Source organism: Nyctibius grandis, chromosome 10 (genome assembly GCF_013368605.1).
Source record: "Nyctibius grandis isolate bNycGra1 chromosome 10, bNycGra1.pri, whole genome shotgun sequence".
Taxonomy (NCBI): Eukaryota; Metazoa; Chordata; class Aves; order Nyctibiiformes; family Nyctibiidae; genus Nyctibius; species Nyctibius grandis.
Window position 1 is genome coordinate 18,378,571 of NC_090667.1, and position 24,372 is coordinate 18,402,942.

General features: G+C 45.1%; 1 protein-coding gene across 1 annotated transcript in view; it reads right to left on the minus strand.

The window, feature by feature from the left end:
• Nucleotides 1-24,372, minus strand: part of STAB1 (stabilin 1) — a 58,554-nt gene that overhangs the window by 16,173 nt on the left and 18,009 nt on the right. Inside the window, 28 exon segments of the mRNA XM_068409390.1 lie at nucleotides 321-366; nucleotides 1,452-1,547; nucleotides 2,012-2,207; nucleotides 3,305-3,400; nucleotides 4,221-4,277; nucleotides 5,139-5,267; nucleotides 5,444-5,575; nucleotides 6,089-6,196; nucleotides 6,689-6,790; nucleotides 7,173-7,250; nucleotides 7,467-7,578; nucleotides 7,971-8,101; nucleotides 8,978-9,025; nucleotides 9,641-9,736; nucleotides 10,125-10,220; nucleotides 11,116-11,274; nucleotides 12,200-12,293; nucleotides 12,540-12,723; nucleotides 13,252-13,363; nucleotides 13,729-13,815; nucleotides 14,800-14,901; nucleotides 16,290-16,352; nucleotides 17,224-17,382; nucleotides 17,684-17,764; nucleotides 19,214-19,267; nucleotides 19,667-19,780; nucleotides 20,734-20,796; nucleotides 22,708-22,854. Coding sequence (XP_068265491.1) covers nucleotides 321-366; nucleotides 1,452-1,547; nucleotides 2,012-2,207; nucleotides 3,305-3,400; nucleotides 4,221-4,277; nucleotides 5,139-5,267; nucleotides 5,444-5,575; nucleotides 6,089-6,196; nucleotides 6,689-6,790; nucleotides 7,173-7,250; nucleotides 7,467-7,578; nucleotides 7,971-8,101; nucleotides 8,978-9,025; nucleotides 9,641-9,736; nucleotides 10,125-10,220; nucleotides 11,116-11,274; nucleotides 12,200-12,293; nucleotides 12,540-12,723; nucleotides 13,252-13,363; nucleotides 13,729-13,815; nucleotides 14,800-14,901; nucleotides 16,290-16,352; nucleotides 17,224-17,382; nucleotides 17,684-17,764; nucleotides 19,214-19,267; nucleotides 19,667-19,780; nucleotides 20,734-20,796; nucleotides 22,708-22,854 — 2,942 coding nt within the window.

Sequence of the window (24,372 nt, forward strand, 5' to 3'; positions counted from 1 at the left end):
AGGGCTTATAAATGGCTGGTTGATTTGCTGGTATAAGGCCAGACTTGGAGTACCTTCGAGTCTCTGCTTTCTCCCATCCACACATGCAGAAGGAACTTGGAAAGAATTTATGCTCAGATAGACAAAATCCTTGGGGAAACCAGATGCAGCTTAGCACCAAAGAGAGTTCCCAGAATGGAACTGACATTTATGCATCTTTAATGAGCAGGCACCTCCTCTCAGCCCTCTGTGAAGCCCTAAACACAGAATCACCGCTATGTGAAACACATACAAACACACAGGGCTTTCTCAGAATGACCCAGCTCCTTGTCTGTACTTACTTGGCCATTTGATGGCAAGTGTTATTGCATAAGTCAGTCTTGATTCCTGCAAGAGAAAACACAAACGTGACTTGGCATTTTCAATTTAGCACTTGCTGGGGCCATTTCTGCCGTCTAGGACCCTGCAAACAGCCTCAGTGCCACACTTGCGGTGCCCTGACTGATGATGGGACACACCAGCAGTTATGCTAACTCTCCTGTCTTACATGGCAGCAGGAAAATCTTGTGGGATTTATGTTTTGGCACTTTGCAGTGGAGGAAATTCGATGTTCTCTGTCTGAGCTAACGGTTCAATTTGATCCTATCTGCATGGCCTCCACACTGCTATGAATGAAACAAGGACTAAAACCTCGTTAATCCAGACATACAGGGCCATTTGGCTTTGCCCCTTTCGAAGCAAAAAGATGAACTTTTTCATCCTTCACATTTACACTAGATAGGACAGCTCCACTCAGTTTCCATTTCTAAATGCCCCCCAAACATTTGACTTCACTACAAAATCGATCTTTGTGTGCAAACCTTTAAAATCCCGAAGTATTTAGGAGCTCAGGTTCCTCCCTACCCCAATAGTAATCATACTACCAAATCCCAGGGACAACCATCTTCAACATACTACTTCTACACACAATGACAGATTTATTGAGAAGTGCAGACCATGGCCTGAGCTCACCTAAATCAATGGATCTGTGAGCAGAAAAAGCAACTCAGCAGACACACTGAGGCCCTTTGGAGGCTTCAAATCAAGCCCTGCCAACTTCTTGAGCAAGTAACAGGAGTCATGGTCAGCCCAGTCTGGCTGGGAGCTTCCACCTCTCCTAGGGCAAGGGGCTGGTCTTGAGATGCCTCAAATGTCCATGGAGATGGAAGCAGGGGGTATGCTTTTCTCTACATGAATTTCACCCAAATAACTTGAGGGCTCATGTGCTGTTGGGGAAGCCGCACCGCAAATGCAGCTTGTGTGCAGGAATGAGCTAGCACAGTCTGATAAGGTTTCGGAGGGATGCAAAGTACATGCGACTGTGGTCATCTTGCTCTGTTAACACAGAATTGCTCTGGCAACTAAAGAGGATCACAGAGATTTCTCTGCCAAAAAGGCAATGTTACACCACAGGCCCCTTCACACTCACGTACTTTCTCGGCAGGTAGGGCCCGTCCACCCTGGGAAACAGTCACAGCTCCCGTCCCCTTGCAGTCCGTCGTTACATATGCCACTGTCGCAGGCACATTCTGGGGGGGAAATATAAACACTCATCACTGTCAAACCAACCAGCTCTCACCAGCAGAGTCCTGGTGCCGTTTCACTGGCTGCTCTGTTCCTAATCCAACGCATCGAACTGCCATAAAGAAAATGTCACAGGAGTATCAGCTCTTGTTCCCTCGCTACCAGGCCAAGAGCCCAGGAACAGACCACCCGCCTCTACTTTCTGTAGTTGGGGTGGCAGCAGGATGAGCGGCATAGCACAGTCAGTCGTGCCTTGGTTTGAGGAGGTAAATGGGGCCACTCCTCTGGCTGACCCCAAGTGCTCACTCCCACTGTCCCTCTCTTGGTGGCCTGCCAGACGTTCGCCTGTCTCAGAGGTCTTGGGACATTTCTTCCCTCCCATCACCCCTCCCGAGAGCTGAGACGTGGCCACTTTTCTCCCCTTGCAAGTAGTGTGGTAGAGACAAGCTGCAACGGCCATCAGTGTCACCTGATTTGCAGTCAGCTCCATATCGGCCCACTTCACACATTTCACAGGCAGTGCCATGGAAACCCTCCAGGCAGCGGCACTCTCCACTGCCCTCGATGCCGTCCTCACACTCCCCGTTCCCGGAGCACCACTGGCCTGGCTTCCCTGGGCACATCTCGCACATGTGTCCGTAGTAGCCGGGGCAGCAGACAGACCTCTGGAGAACCAACAAGAACAAGTTGGGGTGAGCCGTCACGTGCAGCACAGAGGAGGTACAGCTTTATGGCGGAAGCTACTCTATTCCTTTAACTACGTGATAGCCATAATTTCTGACAACGCATGAAAGGGCCAGATGTGCACAGGTAGGACACAATGAACCCCCTAAAATGGGCTGCTCTGTTGCCCAGTGCTTCACGTAAAGGTCTGCAGTGCCCTTGAGCAACACTGGCCATTTGGTGAGTAACGCAGATGTTCAGCCCTGTGCCCATCCAGCCCGTCTCCTGCCTGTGTCCCTAGTGTGTCCCACCAGTAAGATACTCTGTTGGGCAGAAGGTGATTTGGTTCAGAAGTCTGATTTAACTGCTCTCACTTCTTTCTGCTTCTACCCATGGAGAGAGGAAACCATGATGGGACCAAGTTGGACAGTACAGATGAAGAGAAACTTTGTCTAACAAAGGGATGCAGAAGTGCCCAGTGAGGTACAAGTGCTGACTGAAGCTCTGCATGTGAGTACTGTATGTACTACTCCCTCTCTCCCTTCTCCTCAATCTCCCATTCCCACTAAACTTTCCAGGGAGATGCTTCAATACTTGTAAAAGCTCAAATTCACACAAGTCTTTCTTTTACCATTTCCTCTTCAAGCGATTGCTCTCAGCCACACATTTTCACAAAACTGGTAGGGGCCATAATACCTACGAGACCTTTTGCTCCTCCCTTTGGTTCGGCTCCAGTTAGTCATCGGTTATTCGGGAAGGCACGTGCACAAGCAAAATACCATCATTCATGCCTCATTTCCTTAGGAAACCACACTACAAACATTCAACTCCTTCTCTTCCTCTGCAGGACAAAACCCAAAGCAACACCACCAAAGCAGCAGACCACAATCCATTACTGTGCAGACGTTTCCGCAGGTTTGGTTTTTCTCCAGTGCCCTCTATCTCCAGGATGGAAAGCAACTCCCAGATGAGCCCAGTCGCAGCTATGCAATGGCACAAACGCAGCCAGAATTTTAGCACAAGTTGTATTTCCATGGCTGTATTTCTAATACCCATGTTGCTTTTGTCAAAATTAATCTGAGGCAAATGTTTTTCTTACCAGAGAAACTTTTGCACAGGTGAAATGGCAGCCAAGTATTCCTGTATCCCCAGAGCGTAACTCACAGCGAGCGAGATTCTTGCTTCCTGGCAATTCCTGCAGATATAATTAACATAGATACAGACAGGGGATACAATATTTAGACAAACATCATACATTTTGATGCATATGGCAGTGTTCTTGCCTAACAGAGGAATAATGCTTTTTGTCCTACATGAACAGCCCTAAAAATCTGGACTATCCAGAGCTGAGACCAACGAGGCATCTCTAGATGTGAGGTCACCACACAGAGTCTATTTTGTTACCTGCCAAATCCATGGTATGCATGTCAGTATGAACACTGAGAAAAAGTAATTGGAAAATTTTTGGCATAGAGTAAAGTGATAAAGCCTAAGAAGCCAGATGTGGCTGCTAGGCAAGTCATAGCCAGCATGGAGATGGAATGTTTCATTGTTTTCCTCTCTGGAAATATTTGTCACTCACTCACAAACAAACTGCAGGCACCACCAGCCCATCGGTGTGAACAAACCAATGGTCTGGGCTGGGAAATTGCTGTTGGCACCCCTAAACTGGCTTTCCTTGATGATAATGTCAAAAGAGTAAAAGATGAAAAAAAGACATCTCTTCTTCCCTGCTAAGGGGGGAAACTCCCCACACTGCATGCTCTAAAGTGCTCCTGAAATACAGGCAAAGCCTGGTGCCAGCCCTGCAAGGAGCCTCATGGTTCACGTTTGTGTTTTTCCTGCGTGACCCTCCCTTGGTTTCTGCTTTCTCTTACAAACCTTGCTAATGAGTGAGCCACAGAGGAGTCAAGGGCACATTTCAGGTATTGAGATGACTTCTATAGGGCAACAAAAGGACATCAAAGCACTATCTGCGAACAGTCTGTGAGTTGTCACATGAATCAAAGACTCACCACAAGAACTGATCCAGGAGGACACTTGATCCCCTTCTCACACTTGCCGCATCTTGACTAGGGCACAGAGAACAGGACAAGTCACATGTGTACCCTCTACCCACATCACACCAAGACACTAATCTTGAATTACAAATGGTGCTGTACAGGCTGGGACAAAGACGAGGATGCATTTATCTCTGTGGCTCAGAACACCAAAAGAAGAAAAATCATGACGCACAACCCTCACGTCCTGGTTGCTATCAAAGGCTTCACACAAGATCTTATTCCTGCACTCCAGTGGTGTACACAAGGTCTTATTTCTGCACTCCAGAGACTGTGCCACAAAACAAACCAGAAGAGATGCCACATGCTACACCTTCCTGAGCCTCTGAGCTGGGGTAAGGCTTTCTGTAGGCCTGGAGTTCTTTCACGCAAGGCTGCAAATACCTTTTTCTGATCTGTAACAAGGCAGGCATAACTCAGTCTGACCCTGCAATCTTCAGATGGCCAATAGCCACAAGATGCATGTGGGCTGGACTTCGGCCATGACTCCCAGGCCAACCACAGCATTTCCTAGGGAAGCTTGTGGTCATGCCATGCGAGAATTGGGCTGGATTCTCCTTCCACAGATGAGTATCTGGCAGTCCCTGCACCAGCCTGCCCCATGGTTGGCACTGTGAGAGAACCCCAGCAAGTGAACTGAATGTGTTCTGCACCAGAGCTGCAGATCTCCTACATTAGAAGTACAGAGTCTGAGGCTAGGAGGTGCCAAGTCTCCACGATGCCCCATTTCACATGAGGCTCAACCGGGGTCAGACCACAAGCTACTCTCTCATCCACGTGGAAGAGACAAGGTAGATTGCTATTCATGAGTTTGGTTCAGCAGATGGAGAAACCCTGTGAAATGGTGGTCAGCTCCTTAGTAATCATCATTACCTTTTGTATGGTGGTCGTATTGGCAGTGCAACGATTCTTCTGTATCTGGAGGACCTGTGAAACCCCGATCAACATGCCATTCTTCGTCTCAAGAAATTTTCCATCCAAAGGAATGTTATTGACAAACTTCTGCAAAGGAGAAGGAAACGGCTGAGACGATAACCTTCAAGTACTTTTGCATGGATTGCTTGACAGCTGTCAGACAGCCACAGAAGGCGAACTGTAAGGGTGTAGCCAGCCACCAGCCTTAGAAGGTGATAGATCTAGCCAGATCCTTAAATGGCAGAACAGTCTTCCCTCCTTACCTGGGTGCTGTTTTGATAAAACATTAGCCAGTAGGAGAGCCCTAACATGCTGTTCTTATGGATTCCACTTCTCAAGTCTGCGGGCAAGAGCTTCTCTCCCAGCACAACGTGGTACTGCACTGTCTCGTTGTCCTAAATCCGCAAAAAAAACCCCCCATGTTAGGACTCTTTTGACTTCCTAGACTACAATTCAGTCAGAGGTATGGCACGAGAAGAGTTCCTAAGCAATCTGTTACAGCTAATTAAGCCCACAGAGCCTAGCAACTCCTTATCACAGATGACTGATCACACCTGATGGCTGTTACTGGATGAAGTCGTAAATGTTTTTTGGAACCTTTCAAAAGGTTCAAAATTGCCACAGAAACGCCACAGCCAGTCAGAAAGGGGAACATTTTGTGCCATCTATCCACATTCAAATCTGCTCCGAAATTTGCATCTGGAGTCCAAATATTCTTTTCAGATCCCATTGCAACACCCCAGGAAACCCCCTCATTTCCCTGCCACATTTCTCCTAGCTTTTAGCACCAGATATGCTTCTCCTCTCCATGCTCAAATCCACTCAGCTCAAGTTTATGATCTGACAGTGTACATGTCCCTGCACTTATCGCAATACATATTCAAACTGTAAGCAAGCAGTGAGCTTACCAACTGTGTCACATTGGCATCATGGCAGTACTCCTCAATGGAATTATTTCCAGGAACAAAAACTGTGTATTTTTCAGAGGACTCGATTTTTCCCATGAGCTGGTATTGCTAAAAAATGTCCAAACAGTAACATTAGCAACTACACTTGTACTCACTAAAGAACAAACCACACATAAAATCAATTACAAAGGCAAGAGTGCTAGAGAAAATGCTTGAAATATACGACTTCTACTCAGTCACACACATCTAATTGCTTGCTCCTCCTCCTGGGCTGACATAAGTGCAGCTTCTCGATTACCAACAAGCCCTCCTTTTCCTCTAGGTTTCTCTGCCCTGTACAAACATGAGAATGCCTGCGATAAACAGGTCATCTTCTACTGTAATACCATGCCAGTGATATAGGGATCTAACTGTAAGTATATAACTCCTTGGCTGCTCAAAAGAGCTTTCCTAGAAGATCCCTCATGAGTGGTAGGAAACATGTATTCTTCCTTTTCTCACCAGGCAGTCCAAATTTTGGTCCACCAGTACAGGGTAAGGTGGGCATTTGCTCAAAAGACAGCTCTGACAACCACAACAGTGCTCACCTCAACTGCTTACCTGTAGCAACTCCTTGAATGTGCTGAATGAGGCAACTGTCTCGAGCTGTTTCTGCAGACCTGGAGGACTCGGTGGGATATCTCCTGAAGGCGGCAATAAAACCTGCAGAAAAAGTGAGATCATAAGCAAGGTTGGGCAAGGGGCTCTGGGGAAAATCACACTAGACTTCTGCCCTGCTTGCGAGAAAGGCAATTAGAAATGGCCTCATTTTACACAATTCTGCAATAGCCTTAACTCTTTTTTCTGTCAGCAAAGAGAAGAGGAACTTCCCTCCCGCTTGTCCTGGAGACAAATATTTTAAACATTAAACACTGCTGCACAGGAAACATCTGTCAGGACCTTGTGATAACCAAATATATTTTTGTCATTATATCCCTTCCTAACCATCCAGACATGTATTCCTCCTTGGCCCCACCACAGATGCTGCAACACAAACCTGCTGCTACAACTGCAGTGTTTCCCAGTATCACATGTACCGACGTACCTTACTGAGGACATGGATAATGCCGTTGCTGGCAGGGATATCGCTGATGACTATACTTGCGTTCTGGATGGTTAATACCTGCAAAAGCATCAGAGGGAGAAGCAAAAGGATTAGAAATTGCCAAGCAAGTTCAAAACAAATATATTGTTCATTCAAGGTTGCACATGATTGAGCTGGGTACAATTTTTGAAAGATGTCTGAGTTTGAGGGCATCCAGGCTCCCCAATGGCTACAGCAGCTCTTGAGCAGTTTAATTTGATACTGGTACATGCGGGTTATGTAAGGAATCCTTACGCCGCTCCTGGTGCTTATCTGCCATCTGGTCTGTGGGTTGAGGGTGGGTAATTCTGGCCTGTCGTACTTTTTGAGCTTTTCACCAGTGAAGACACCTTCGAGAAAGTGGGCCCTGAAGCAAACAAAGTCAGGTAAAGAAAAGATTAGGGCACTGTTTGTAATAACAGGGAGATAAGACATACCACCCAAGATTCACATCTTTCACATGAAGTAGTTAATCATGTGGAGAGAATGATGGAAGGAATTACTTGTTCTGATGCCATCTGCATCCACATGACAGGGAAAGTGTCTCTCTGCAAATACATGAAAAATAAAACCCCTTCCAGTTGCCTGAGGTCTGTTATGTTTTAAATGCCTACTAAATTCTTTGCCTGGTAGCTATTTAATCTTGCTTCTATATTTATTTCGATATAACTTTTGTTTTTTTGTACAGGCAGAAATCCAGCTCACAGCTTTGATACTGTTGTTTGGCAATATAAACCAAAGGCAGGAGTCTCCTCATACCTGACTAAAAATGGCAGCATGTAGGAGGTCAACCAGAAATCTTTCTCAGTCTTGCTCAAGTTTTTGATAGCTGTCTCTGATGGCACCAGGACAGTGACATTTGTTCCTGCTGGGATGCTGAAGAGAGATTTCTGTTGTCCAAAGCACAAAAATGAACAAATAAGACATGCCAGTGCCACATTTCTACCGTAAAATATAACCAACAGCCATCCTGCTCTTGCAGTCACGTGAAAGGGATGTGTAGGAAGACAGCGTATGCTCAGCAGCACAGCAGGCTCTCCTGCGCGTGGCAGGTAAGCGCTCTTGGCAATCAATGAATGCCAGAGGTGGTTTAGCCAAAACAGCTAACACCTGTTTGCCAAGGGAAAACCTGCTGTTTTAAGCCCTACTTTCGTACCTCAATTCATCTTCAATCATATTTATAAATCCTTTCTGAACCCTCAACATCAGTTTTGGGGGAGGGACCAAGATTATTCCTGGCAAAAGCAACGTATGCAGCAGGACAGGTACGCCAAAGCTCAGTTAGATGCCGTATATCATAGCATGCTTCCACAGACTTGCCACGGTCTGTGGAGTGTCTGTTATTGCCACACCGGAGGCAGGGAAGCAGTAACAAGAAAAGGAACAAGCATACAGTCTAACTTCTCAAAGGTATTTCTCTTCTGAAAAATAGCTATTATAATGCTACTCCTTTTCCCTTCCCTTCTGTGAGATTTTATGACAGCCAGGAGTTACAGATGATACAACCAAAAAAATTAAGTGCAACACAGCCCCAGCTTCCTCTGGTGCTAGAAACAAGGCCCCCAAAACACACTCACAACCCTCACTCTATCACAAACTCCAGAGCCTTTCTACACGCCTGCTCTGTAATGATTTCTCCTTTGCTGTTGTTTTGTTTTTCTCTAATGAAAAAGATAAATGGAGTTGCTCTTCCTCTAGCAGCAGGGTTCACAGAGATTTCACTTCTACCGAACTTACCCGTGTGGGCATCCCATGGCTGTTCTTACCTTAAGCCAATCGTAGAAGCCTGCGAAGTGGGAATTTCTGGCCAGCTCCTTCCAAATAGAAACAACAGAAGGGTTACCCCTGCTGAGCACTGGGGTTGCAGGGCTGGGGGCCCCAGGGTGGGGGAAAGAAGCCCTTTGTAATATCAAATCTGGCAATAATGACTTAGACATTCCTCTCTCACCTTACAACCATTACAGGCACTGTGTATCTTGGGGAGGGATGAGAACTCCTAAAACCACACTCCAGCCATTAAAAAAAGAACATATTCCCAAATAAACAAACTCTTTTCAACTCATCTGCAATTGCTCATGTTTATCAGGGACAGGGATTGAATCCACAACAGCCTTTGATATTTCTAACAACAGAAAATGGGCCTAGCAGCTCTGACCTGAAAAAGTTTCCAAACAACAACAAAAAAGATGACTTATTGCACAGGACAGATAGGGTGAAGCAGCATAGAAATTATTGCCAATGGTTTCATGAACACATTGGTCTTGGCACCAGTTCTGTCTCTGTGGCCTTGGGCAGACACATGTGCTGTGCTGTCAGGCTGGTGCTGGGAGGAGAAGTCAATTCAGGTAGCAGAGAAAAGGAAAGTAAGTAAGAGCAGAACCATTTCTCTCCAATCTCAAGAAGACCTCAGACATCTACTTTTCACTCACTTTTACAATGTCCCCGTAGCATGTCATGCCATCCCCCATGTAGCCTTCAGGGCAAGCGCAGGATCTGTCTCCTCCTCCAAGGGGTATACACATAGCCTGCAAACACAGGGAAAGAAGAAATTAGGGAGCAAACACAGGTTATGCAGCGTTACACCTATCTAGGAACTGAATTCTAGCCTCCCATGGCCTGGGCTACAGGAGAACACAGAAGCACCTTCCTCCTGTTGCCTTTATGGTGGCACTGAATTTATACCTCATGCAGCAAAGCCTAGCTGATGGCTTTGGTTGTGTGAACTCACAAAAATCAGAGGATCTGCCTGGGTAAATCAGAGAACAAACCTTTATAACACTTCAGCGGCACGCCAATAAGATGATATAATGTAAATCCTTGCAATTCTCTCAATGCTGCGGCTGAAAAACCTGTCAGGGAGCAGAGGAACCTCCACTGCCGTACCAGCCTTGGAACAGCACTTTAGCTACTCACCAAGTCATGGCAGCCACCGTTGTCCATAAGGCATGGGTTGATTGCATCACAGTTGTGGCCATCACCAGCATAACCCCTCTTGCAGACACACTTGCTCTGCAAGAAAGAAATTTCAATTTTATAGACCGGTCAGAGCATCCTCATTTGCTACCCAAAAAAGGCCCAGGGCAGCAAAACCCATTCTTAATTTATTTTCCCAAGTTTTCTTCCTGGTCCCTCAAGACCTGGAAACGTGGAGATATTTCCTTAGCAGGGCAACATCCTCCGTCACAGCACACACACTGCCTGATTACTCAAAGGCACTGCTTGGATATGGGAGGGACACTTGAAGATGATGGTTTCCATCTTTATTTCCAGCTTTTCAGGGAACGACACAGACTTAGTGAATGGCAGAAAGAGAAGAGGTGTTAATTTCAAAGCTTCCTTCTTTCAAGATAGCTAGGAGAGCACTTGCACATCTCACCTCACTAAAATCTGCTAAAGATTTGGCACCTTTTTTCAGCACATTGTCCAATACTCCCCGGGCTCAGTGGGGAGAAGCACTTTGAGAAGCAGCACCCTGAGAAGCCACTTCTGCGTGCCTTCCTCCTATCTCAGGATGCCTGACTGCTGGCCCAGCTCCCTCCACGGACCATCTGAACAGCTGCACATGCTTTTCTGTATATTTTAGCATTGCCCAGAGACAACGCTGTGATCTGGGAACAAGGGGGACACCGCAACTGATGCCTTATACAGAGCCGTATTATGGAGTGTAGTCTCTTCCCTTTGCTGCATGAAAGTTTCAGAGAAGAGCAGCAGCCTCAAACACATCAGTGCATCCCACCTCATGCAAGCACACTGTGTGGTTTTAGCTGCAGCTGGTGTTTCTGGCAGCAGACAAGCAGGCTTTGCTGCTGACCAGCCCAATTTCTACCTCTGGCGATGCCAGGCCATCCCAGAGCAGCTTAGGCAATGTTAAGTCCACCATCAGACTGCTTAACATTGATCATACCTGGCCAGGGCCAATGTAAACACAGTCGGCGTTGATGTGACAGTTCCCTCTGCTCTCCAGCATGCAGTTGTCTATAGCCACGCAGTCCTTCCCATCCCCAGTCCAGCCCATGTTGCACTGGCAGGTGGCGGTGCCGGGGCCCGTACTGGTGCACAGGGCCTGCAGGAGAAGGGAGAGAAAAATAATTTGGCTCAGCAGCAGAAGGGAGGAAGCACAATGCAAATACAGCAACAAATCTCCTTCATCAGACTGTGGGGAGTTTCTGAATGATCAGTTGTAATTCCAGCACTGGGGGTGGGAGGTGGAAGCATCTTCTCCAGAAAAGTCCTAGACAACTTCATAAGAAAGTGATTCTGGAAACTTTTAGTGTTTTCAGAGAGGCAGACACTTGTGTCTAGGGTGGCTCAGAACTCCCAGAGCATTCCCTACCATCCTGTAAAATCCTCTATTACAGAAAAGAGGAGGAGCACAATCTCCTGCCTGGACATGCGGGATGGGATCAATGATGGAGGGCAGATCTCTCTCAGGAAAGACCTACTTTGTACCCAGTGCCATCCTATTTCCTTCTACACAGCCCAATGTGTTCCTCTCACTAAGGGGTCTAAATTATGACGAGATCTGACCATTTGGCAGTCATTCCCACCATAAAGCACCACAGTTATTTACTAAGGATAATAATGTAGTGTTGAAAGGATAATAATGTAGTGTTGATCATTACTAGAAATATGAGCTAGAGCTCACAGCTAATCTACAGACTGAACACAGCAACAGAGAAACTAACACACATTAGAAGAGCTTGAGGGGAAAATCAATACAAACCAAAAATTATCTGTAGAGCTAATCTCTGTAGCTGTCAAAATATCTGGTGCAAACCAGACGAACTCTCCCTGGGGTGTTGCAATTTGGCACCAACCCAAATGATTGACATCCTTATGATGACTGTGTCGAGGTACCTGTTATTCCACCCCATCTTACAGGCAGGGAAAGCTAGCACACAAAACATGTAAGAGTCCCAGGAGTCCTGGATCCCTGCTCTATTGATAGGAGCTGCTTTTCCACGCTTCGACAGTCTGACTCCACTTACATTCTGTGAACAGCCTCCTCGTTCTGGCTGACTGCACAGGTCGATGGGCTGGCAGGTAAACCCGTCACCTTCGTATCCATCCACACAGATGCACCTTAAAAGTATAAGCACAAAAGGGACACAGATAGAGCAGCCAGCAGAGAGCAAAAAAGCAGTTTGAGCCTCTCAAGCAAGCAAGAACCTGACTTTGATTTCTAGCAGGTTGGCTGTGTTACTCAAACAATCCTGTGCACCAAGTATGCAGACATATATACAATTACAGGGCTGGCAGCCTCACAGCCACTGTGTGCCTGCGCAATGACAATGCGCCCACCTGAATGTATATGCCAGAAAGACTGACCTTGCTGTGTCATTGAGGCTGCAGACAGCGTTCCGGTGGCAGTACTGGGACAGCCCGCTCGGGCCACAGTTCTTGGAAGTCTTGTCACAGAATTTCCCGGTATAGCCTTCTTTACAGGACCAGGACTGACACACACCACCACTGCCAGGCCTGTTGTCACAGATACCATGGACACAGCCACAATCTGTCAAGTTCATGGAGTAAGATCAGTAATGACAAAAAGTCCAGAATCCACCACAGTGAAGGCATTTTGTAGATTCCCAACTTTCCTTCACAACCTCTTGTGACACCAAACGATCATCCCATTTGCTCTTGACAGAGGAATGTCTGCTGAGAGACATCCATCATAACTCAAAACCTGCCAGGGAACAGGTCCAGTGACCGCCTGCATTGGTGTTTTTTATAGGCTGTAAAGACAGGCTCAAATTTAGGCTATGAAGCTCAAGATCCTTGTCAACTGTCTTTTCTTTCCTAGCAGGAGAGATCTAAATCAAAGTCCCACACCTAAATTCGGCTGATGTTTCCAAGACCGCCATCACCACTGCCCTATCAGACATATTTTCTCCACTGTTGTTTGAAGGGACACCCACGATGATATTTCCATCACTTCTTTCGTGACACTGGTATTGCCAGAAGGGAATCCAGGATACATGAACCTACACTATATCTTTGCCCTATATTTTCCTCGAGTCGCTCTATCAGAATTACCTACCTTCGTCACAGTTCTCGCCATGCTTGTTTGGGTTTGAACAGATGTGGCAGGCTATTCCTTTGAAGCCTTCAAAGCAGTGACAGTTGCCATTCCCTTGTATGCCATCACTGCACTGGAAGGAAATCAAAAAGAAAACCAAAGTGATTGAAACTCAGGGAACCAAGGCAAAGCCAAGGCCTCGGTATCTATCAAAGGCACATTGATACTTGCAGTAAAAAATGGGACTTTGAAGAGTGGTGATAGTAATACAAAACCCCACATAGCCAGAGCTGTCCCCAACAGCCATGACATGATTCACATTAGAGCTCAAGACAGAAAACCCACGGAGTACATGTCATTCTCCCTGGATCTTCTGCTGCCACCACTGTGGGCTTAGCCCTGGAGCACAAACTCTGAATTGTACTTATCTACAACTACACTCTCTAACCACACTGTCTCAGCTGCTCATTGCAACATAGCAGGATCTTTCTTACTTACATTTCCCCGGCCATAGCATGGACTGGAAAATCCCCCTGGACATGGCATGCAGTCTGGACCAAAGAATCCTTTGCAGCATCCAGGTTTCTGAAACAAAAGCAAAACTGGTAAGGTATGATGTGGCTTAGCAAGAATTGCCTGGAGTCATCCTGCCCTCATAATTCTGAAACCCTGGTCGTCCTCTCTGCCATGGACTGAAATGGACGGTCTCATTTGGCATCTGTGTTTCTAGGAGCTCCTGCACTTAAATTATTTTTAAACAATACCCTTCTTTCTGCTCACAGCCTAATCTCCTTAGAATAAATCACTATTTTCTGCTCTCTCTCTGACTTCAACAAAGAGCATTCATGTTTTCTATGAGCTTTTTTTTTTTTAATAGTGGTGGCCCACTCACTCCTGCTTTATCTTTGCTGAAGACTGCGTTCCTTTGGAGGGATGTAGCAGTTCTGGATCGCAGTAAGGATCACAACTGACCAATGGAAGAACAATAACAAGACAAACAATCAGCAGTATTTGATGAGACACACACAAATCATTTCATATAGTTGGCACTGTGAGAGCTCAGGAGCTGCAGACAAATGTGAGGTCCATAAACTCGCCAAGAGCGACTTTACCAAACCATCTGACAATGTTTCATAAACAGGATGCAATCACTTCACAGATTACAGCACTTTCCCTGTGCTCGGCTTCCTTTGGGAGAAATGTTAGAACCAGGGCACTCTCAGAGAAAACGTGCCACAGCTAATACTGCACCATTTGTCTCATGGCTTCCTCCAGCTTGGCTGGTCGCAACTGGCGTGCTTTATTTTATTTATTTATTGAATTCAGATTTAACTGAGCTGCTTTCTAACATTTGCAGCAGGTTGGTACCCTGTATTCTCTCTGTTTGCCAAAGAAAAAGCAGGTAGGCAGTTCATGTGATGGTCCCGGGGACAGCCCTTTGAATGGCACAGCTTTCCTTTTGCTCCCACCCAGCCCTCTCAGCTCAAGGAGTCAGAGCTCTTCTTGATGAACGAGGAAGAGCAAAGCTGAGCTCCTTTCCAAGGGAAAGTGGTCTTCCATCACACTCACCATGACGGTTTGATTGCAGTACCTGGCGCACCCCTTCTTCAGGACATTCAGTCCCTGTGGGTCATGGACATAGACACATTCTTTTGGGAAAAGTGTTGGTTCCTGTACAAACAAAACAAGTCATCAGCACTGTAACCTTCCCCTCTGCTCTTTTACTGCAGAGAGCAACTATGCCTATCTCTTGAGCTGAGGAAGTTCACAGAGGAGCCAAGGTGAACAAGATACCGTTATGGCATGCCTATCATGAAAGGCGGCACACGGCGGCTTCCTCTTGCTCCCAGCAGTCTCCAAGTCTGAGCAAAGGTGCTGCCCTTTTGTTCTAATGATATTGTCTATGATAAGGGAGAGAGTGAGAGTAGGGGGAGAGGGGGGAGAGAGAGAGAGAGGAGGGAGAGAGGTGGAGGAAGGGAGGGAGAGGAGACAAGGGGGAGAAAAGGGCAGGGGGGAGAAATAGAGGGTAAGAAAGAGGGGAGGAAAGAGAAAGGAGAGGGGGGAAAGGCAGGAGGGAGGGAGAGTGGGGCAGAGGGGGAGTAAGAGAGAGAATGAGAGAGTGAGGGAGGGAAGGAAAAAGAGGGAGGGAGGTGAGACAGACAGATAGGGAAGTGAGATGGAGAGAGTGAGAAAGAGGGGAAAGGACTGAAAATAATTCTGGAACAACCCTCAGTAACCTGTCATGGAGCTAGACATGAGCAGAATCGGGCCCCAGATGATTCTGGCTTCATCTGCCTCAATCAGAGAGGAAAAGAGAGACTAGTGATTTTGCAGAGCTCTGCTTTAGACATTCATACTGAGACCACATCAGCAAGTTCTCCTGAAAGTCAGATCTCTCAGAAGACACCCAACAGTTAACAGTGGTGAACACCTCTCTGGCTTTCACAAACAACATCTTGGGCCTGGCCTTCACATGGGGATTTCCTGGAACTTGCTGTTCTGCTAAACTCAGCATGGGATAACTCAAACACCACAGCCAGCCTTCTCCTCCTTACTCCACCTTCAGCTAGTTCTGCTCGTCTCTGAATCCACAGGGAGCACAGGCCAAGAACAAATTGTTTCTCACCCTCTGCATCTCTGGCCGTGATATAGGCAGTGGTAGTACTGGATGGTACTAGTGGGATCATGCTTGGTTCTAGTAGTCTGGAGGAGCTGGCAAACTCAGCATGTGAGCAGGAAAGCTCTGTCTGAGGCAGAGCAGAAGTGCTAAAATCTGCAAGTCTACAATTTCATTTAGCCCAGACTGTCTCACAGCTCTCTCCACTGATTCAGCAAACAGACTTCAGAAAAAGAAAGAGCACAGAGCAGTTAGTGGGTGACAGTCTGGGATCACAGAGCATGGATATGTGGGGAGTACGTACCCTCTAACAAGCCTCCCTACTGGTTGCCTTTCCTGTTTTCTATTTATTTGAAAGTGACTTGGGTTAGAAAGTGTCTATCAGTGTGTCTGTATGTCATAATGCAAAGAAGAAATTACTGACATAATCACAAATATTTACCATTTCTCTGCTGCCAGGTGGGCAAACACTGTTGTTGAGGGCCTCACAATCCACACAAGAGCCCTGTTAAGAAAACAAGAGGGGAAAACTTAATCTTCTCAAAGGAACCCATTTTCCATGCCAAGAACACTACAGATCTACTGCTCACAGTATATATCCAAAACATCACAACATATATCATAAACATTCCTAAGAGGGAGTTTCCACATACTGAAATTGGGTAAGTTTATCACTTAAATAAAATGACTCCTTTGTCTCGAGGAGATGCTTGCACCTGACTGCAAGATGGGGTCTATCTCCATCCTGTGAGTCTGTCAGCCACCAGACACGCAGCTATGCTGGAAAACACTTTGTGTGTCCATGCAGCAGGCCTCACTAAATCCACTTGGGATTAACTGCGTCTCTCCAAATCAGGTACCTCTTGCCTATTCAGAGCCTCACCTTGTTTCTTCAGTAGCCTACCAATGATCAAATTGAGGAGCAAGCACCTAAAATAAGGTACACAAAACTGTTCAGGTGAGAAAATCACACAGCATTTGTAGCTCCTGCTCCTGACTAATGGCTTTCTGTCCAGACTGCAGGGCATCAATGCTGACAGCGATGGGAACAAAGCATTGCCAGCTGAGTTAGAAATTATGGTGTGAAGACCATCTAAGGCCTTACGAAAAGGCAAACGTACTTCTAAATCAAAGGTAGGACGGGTGCAACGAAAGAACAACAACCTACAAGGAACATTTGCTGATTGCCAGGAAAGCTGTGCCAAGTGCTAGCAGAAGAAACACTGACAGTGCTAATACTGCCTAAGTTCACATCAGGGGACCTCTCAGAGAGAATGCATTTCGCAAATGCAATTTACACAGCCTGCTTTTGTCCCTCCAGATGAGTGTGGGGTCTACAGCAACCATGAGCATGAGAATGGGAGAAGGTGACTTACTGTCACAATTTTATGTTGCTCTTCATTGCATCTGTGAGGCAAAATGGGAATTATTGAAGGAGGGATGAAGATGCCGTCCAAGGTATGAATAATACCATTTGATGCTACGATGTCTCGCATGTTTAAGGGGATCCCTGGTTCATCCATCAGAATTCTTCCCTGATGCAGAAATACAAATAATTTATCTGCATTTTAGCCCATTAGACTGTATCAACTACATAAAGCCAATGCAGGAAACGGATGGAACACAATATCAAGTGTAAGCACACAAATGGTCAAGTCTCTTAGTGGAGTCACAGGTTGGACAGGAAGCAAACTAAATTCAATGACCTCATTTAAGTCTATTTTTTTAAGTGAAGGAGGAAGCAGAGGTGGTCCGAACCTACATTATTCAGAACAACATTCAGACTTTTTCCTAGCACAGGAGGGTTTGCCCAAAAGGGCTTTGATTCATACTTACATCTTCACTGACGTTGACGGTAAGTATCTGGTTAGCCATCGTAACAATGTGTGGCATCATTATCAGTTTCTCTACAGGCACCTGAAATTAAAAACACAAGGTGACAGTACCATGAAAAAGCAGCGTCATTTCAGTACAGCTTATAGAATCCTTCCACGATTCCCGCCACTTAAAAAACCTTCTAAAGGGGACTTGAATATAACATGTACATTTCATGAAATACCTTAAACACAAACAATGGCTCAGAGGGAAATCCAGGACTGTGTGTGAATTGTTTACAATACCACAAACACAGCGGTGCCAGCGGCAGCAGCCTTGGTTTTCATTCCTTGGGCAGCAGTCCAGCACAGCTGAAATCAAGCCTCACTAATAGTGTCTCTTATTAAAACAGCTGCAAGCAGGGTCAGACTAATAAGGGGATTTTCCTGGACATATTCAAAAAGCAATGAAAGCTCAGCCAGAAGCATAATAGAGAACATATTGTGACTTAATAAATAAGCTTTTTTCTAAAGGCAGAAAAAATGTAAACTGCAGCTACTGTACTGAGAAACTTAATGATTTGAGAAGTGAGAAGTTCTGAGAACCAAGACAATTGGTACTTTTGTGTCCAACAGGTTATTAAACAGTAGCTCAGCTTGTTACCGCATTGTTATTCATCCATTGCAAGCACAATTACAAGCACAACTACGTCTTGCTGTTTTATCAGTGTGTTGCTCATTTTCTCTATTGCAATTAGGAAAACCAAAAGGACTGGCATCTGCTTCTCAGTAAAGAATGGGAATCATATTGATACTTCTTAATAAAGGACATGACGTTGTACCATACTGCTTGAGTATTCACTTCCTCCACAGGTTTTGTGTCTAACTTTAAACATTTCTCTTGTTTATTGTATAAGGGAAAATGTCTTGTTGATGCACTCTTATTGATTATATTTACCTTGCCATTATAGTACACAGCAATGTTGGTGCAAAAATTGGCAGTACCAGGTCAGACCACAGGCTCACTTGCACCAGTTCTCCATCTCTAACTTTAGCCACACTTGGTGGAGCCCAAGGAGAGAGGAAAAGGATCAGCGACTAGGGAGTTTGGACCAATTCTTTGCTTGGCTGTAACTTTTGTGTTGCTGCTATTGGCGTTTTAGGGAAACTGCAGGCTGGAGATTTCATAGTTACAGTACACTCCTAATTAATAATTTAACAAATTAAAGTGATAACAAGAGAGCATTTGCCTGCAGCAAACTCTGCCGGACAATATATTCATTGTAAAGGCCATCCAACTAAGGAGCACCATCACTCCCAGAAAACTCAGAGTTCCATGATGGTAAAGCACAAGCTGTCCCTTTTGGAAACCACTTTCATGGCAAACATTCTGCCTCATCAGATCCTGAATCACATCTCTGCCTCTCCAGGGGAAGTCCAAGAAGTAGCAGCTGAAGTCATCGACACTCTGACCTCTATGCCAAACAGCACAGTTGATAACATGCTGGCCTGAAGGACCCCAGTAATCTGGAACTAGAGCTGCCTGACTTACCGCTGCTGAAGTGTAGATATGATGTTTCACAAGTTCCTGAAGTTTATTTATGCCCTAAGGAAAAAAGAGAACATAAAAATCAGATGCCCCTTCAATGCTCAGGAGTAAGAGGAAGCAACTACATTTTCTTTTAACCAATGACTGACAATGCCAATGTACTATAGCAGTGAAGTCACTTGGTGAATAAGTTCCTTCATTTTCCCCTACCCAAAGCCGGGGTGAGGAAAGCAAGCCAAACATCAGATTTAAACAGTCTGGCTAACCATATTTCTCATCACAGGTTCCACCAGCATTCAATTCTCTCCCAAAGCCTCACAGAAACAGAGACATGGTTTAGCCATCTCCAGGAAGAACAACTTTCAGCAATGATCAGATACATTGCACAAGCCATTCCAGCACAGCCTAGTGCAACACTGTTAGCCCAGGATGTCTTAAATTACTATGAGCTCTCACCTCTGTGAAAAGATAAATGAGCCTTCCATCTCTCAGCTTATCCACACCGTCATTGCTGGGTACAAATACAGTAAAGGGGCCTGGTCCATCCAGTATTGCAGGGAGGCCGCAGTTCTGCACAAACAATAAAAGATTTCATCATGGATCTAGCATGAGATAGTGAGGGGGTCTATCAGGAAGGGAGAGGAAACTCTAAGCAACCCACTAGAGGCAGAGCTATTGAAAAGGAAACGTATACAAGAGGCAACTGGATGCCAAGGATAGGTATGTAATATAACAGAGACATAAATGCCACAAAAACGTAGCTTGGACAATGAGGTCACTAGTGCAAATGCAGCTAATATGAACAAGGGAGTACTGGGTTAATGCCTCCTGTGTGCTTTAAACACACAAGTATATATAAGAGACAAAAACTGAATCTTTTTGCCCAAAGAGAAGAAAAAGAGAATCAAGTCTACAACCACAACCACAGTTAGTGAATTCTGTAAACAACTAACAGCCACAGAGCTGAAAACAGGCAGGCCAAGATTGTTGTGAGCAATGCTAGAGCAGATCCAGATGACTCTGATGGAGGTAAAAGGAAAATCAGCCTGTCCCTGGTGAAAATACTAACTAAATGAATCCTGGGCAGCAGCCTCAAGGGTTTATAACCTGAGGACTGCTTTTGTCTAGAGATCTACACCCCAAAACCAGCTACAATCTAGCTTGGCATGGGCAGTCATGAAACCTTCACTCTTTGTCCTGACAGTGGTCTAGAACTAAATATGCTTTGGAGAACAAAGTCTCCAGGGCAGAGGGGAAGGGGAGGTGGGGAAGCAGATGGAAGAGGTGTGTATGCTTGCTGCTTGTGCCAGATCCCCAACAGATGTGACAACTCCGATCTGTTCCATTACATTTGCTTATGTAAAATACACAAAATACGAAATTACACAGAAAAAAGCATCCAGAAAGAAAGCCAAACCACTGAGATGTATTTAAAAGTTATTCAAAATTCCCACAGAAACAGCAGCAGGCTTTGCAACAGCAGTAATGCCACACCCTCCTGGGGCAGACACAGACATGCTTACCTCCAGTATAGTTTCAAATCTACTGAAGATCTCCATTGAAGCAAGGATCTCACCAATGGTTTTCTGCAAGAAGATACAGAGAGGAAAAAAAATGGCTGGGGCTGAAGCGAGGTCTGAGCACATACTGGAATGCCCTTGGCCAGTTTATGTTTGTGGTTTGCAAGTAAAGATCTACAGGAGACCATCATCCTCAGTCTTCAAACCCTCTGTATTGGTCAGTTGACCTAGCAAGGACTGAGCCTGCAGTAACTTAGGCACAAACTCCTTCCCATACACAACACACCAGATTTTCCAAAGTACCGTGCACTTGAGCACCCTTCTGTTTCTCCTACTCCCATCTGCAGACTGAATTAAACGAAGAGGCAATTGCTCACTATCTTTGAAACTAGAGACACACTACTTCCAGTGGTATACAAATCAGTTCTGGGCTGGCAGGCAGTAGAGCTGCTCTGTCACCTAAATTCTCCCTGTGCTTTGAGGACAAGAGTTCACTCTGCCACCTGCAAATGAGCTGCAATGCTGAAAAAATACAATACGTATACATATTCCTGAAAACATGGACAAAACAAATGCCTTCTTTTTTGCCACGTTGCCCATGAAGACAAAGTTAACAGGAGGAACGTCCCTTCAAGTATCAAACTTGTGAAGGGACTTGTCTGACCTTTATTTGCAGGAATCTGCATCGTTTTTTTCGCAGAAAGTGCCATCTTCCCGTAGAACATGCAAAGGCACAGAACATTATTTCCAACGGACACTGGTACAAAAGGATTTGATGCCAAAAATGGCTGACGTGATCACTAGCCTTCATTGCAAAGCCAACATCACAAGGGAAGGAGATGTCTGAAGGAGTCCAGAAAAAGATAAGCTCTGCAGGAAGCTCTCTTACTGTCCTGTCATCCCAGAGCAGCTGCAAACCCTTCCTTGCAGATACCTGAGCACAAAAACACAGAGGTCCAGCCTACCGTCTGGACCTCAGACACTCCTTTTTGGAAAACATCCTTGTGCAGGTCATAAGACTGAGAGCATCTTAAGTGACAGCAGACTTAAACATCAGTGATGGGCACAATCAAATCCATATGAACACCCAGAACTTGTACAATTGATACACCATCCTCAGAGCACTTCAGCTGAAGAGCTACTAACACTCAACACAACATTCCAGCTGCTTTTTAAACACACAAAATACAATCATAATATTACACAGTCTGACTTGTTATATATTAATCACAATGGTGTAAAGTAAGTGCAAACTACTACCAAAATCCTACCAAATCCAAGAGCTTGTGTCATTCTATGAGCAATTTTTTTGCAAGGAGGTAGGAGGTAACAGGGCTTGCTTTCTGCACATAGAAACAATACAAAAATGCTCAGGCATAGCAATGGTGTAGCTATAGCAAAAACTTCTCCCAGTTAACAGGGAAAAGTGCTTAGCAGAACTTGAACCTGAAACTCCTGCCCAGTGTCTTAACTTCAAGACATGACTTCAAAATGCAAAACTCTAATGATCATTTGTCCTCATTTTACATATTATTAATGCAAAGATAACTTTTTGATTATAATTCCAAAATGCAGTACAGACCCATTAAAGAAAATCTTAATTTGATTTTTATGTGAAAAATGCTTTTTCAATATTTATCCTGTAAGATATGTACTCTGTAAGATACCACTGAAAAAGAGCTCATTTGCTATGGAGGGAGTGTTCTGACTCATGGAAGTAGAACTCTCTACTCATCCAAGCACTGTAAAAGCATCGTTGCGAGGTCTGTTATCTGGCTTATGCAGTGCTATTAGCTACTTTTAATGGTATGCTGACATAATAGTGCCTAACAGGCCTTATCAGAAGCTGAAAACAAAATAAATAGCCTTTTCCCTTTAAAAAAAGCCTCACTGATTTGGAAATTTAATGATGAAAACAGATTTTTTAAGTGTTTATTCTGCTGTCCCATAAAACAGAAGAAATACGAATGTCTGTACCTGAGGGTTTCTGAGGTTGTCAGGGCTGGTTTTCTTCCTTAGGGTGTTAATGATATGCACGATGCCATTGGCTGCTGGTAGGTTCGACTGCAAAACATTGTACTGTTCCCCTGGCAGGTCTTGATATCGAAACGATTTGATGTACGGCTGGATAATAATAAAAGGTTATTTTCTTGTGGTATATCTGTGTTACCATGATAGATCTATAAATCAGTTTCCTTCAGTGCTCTCCACCTACGGGTCAGCAAGGTGAAGCCACAACCAGAGTTACTCTCAAAAAAGTAAATTTAAAGGGTGGCCAGGTTATAAACCAAACATCCCATCTCTACTTGAGTTTGGGTAATATTTTGATTCTGGGCAGTACTTTTAAGTCTTATTACAGAAAGGCGACCTAATCTGGGACAGTCAGCTCTAGAATTAAGTTTGTCTGAGTGTGACGATGCTTGATCCCAGCTCTGTATCACAAAAGGCTGCACTGACCATCAAGCAGCTGCTGCATCAGTCTGCCAAGTACAAGGAAAGAGGCACTGTGCCTCCTGGGCACTGGAGTGCAGAATTTGGAGGCAATCCTGGAGCTACAGCTTTGATTGCAATTTTTGTCGGCTCATAATGCCAACAAGGAATCTTATAACAAAGCCAAGCCAGTCAGGCTCACTGAATTATAAGGCACATATCTGGTCCTTCCATATTGTACACAAGCATGCACTGAAGCTGGGCGTATGGAGGTGTTCCAAGGGTAACCTACAAACCAAGCACCAAGGTATTGGTGCTGCAGCCATAATTCAAGTTCAGGCAAGTACAACTTCCCTGTGCTTTACATTTCACCACGTGAATTTCCTGAACTGCTCCTCCCTGCCCTGAACTTCAGTTCACATCACTGAGGATTCTGGCTGAAACAAAAGAAGGGGAGGGCAGACTTCCCAGATCAAAAGACTCCTGAGTAAACAAACAGGAAAGAAATTTGAAAGGAGTATTGACAAGCTCAGTTCGGTTCGGATTCCCTGGCTCCAAATAGTGCTTTGTCCTTTTGATGTATGCAGGGTGCATGTATTATGACCTAGACCTCAAGGCCAAGCCTGGATCCTCAGAGAGGAAACATACGGCTCTCCCTTGTCCAGCTGTGAGCATGCATGCAGGAAAAGCACACGATGGAGAGAGAACAGTGGATGCTGGAAAATATGAGTCAAGTGAAAAAGGGAAAAGGGAAAAAAAGCCTTCCATATCAGAACATTATGATTAAAAACTCTTTGCTAGGACAACTAAGAAAAATGAAATAGAAAGAGGAGAAAAGGGAAACTGGAAGAGAAAATATTGAGCATATGTCCAAGCACACAGTTTCCAAGGAGAAGCATTCAGTCTGAAGAGAGACTTCACTGCCTCTTTCATGTCAGCCACATGGATGTCATAGCTGATAATGGTATAGGGAAAAGGTCTCTTCTCCAGAATACATGTAGAGACCAATGAAAGACCATTCACAAGTCAGATTCTGGCTAACTGGTTGTCTGCAAGACAGAAGTGGTTGCTTGGGGTGTCTGGTCTTAAATCACCTTGCTTTGGACTCCACAAAGTAGCTTGTTGTTCTGATTGCAGGCAGGCTGATTAGGGAAAAAGGTTTTATGGTTAAGAAAGCACACCAAGGAAACTATGCTCAAGCTCCACTCTGTC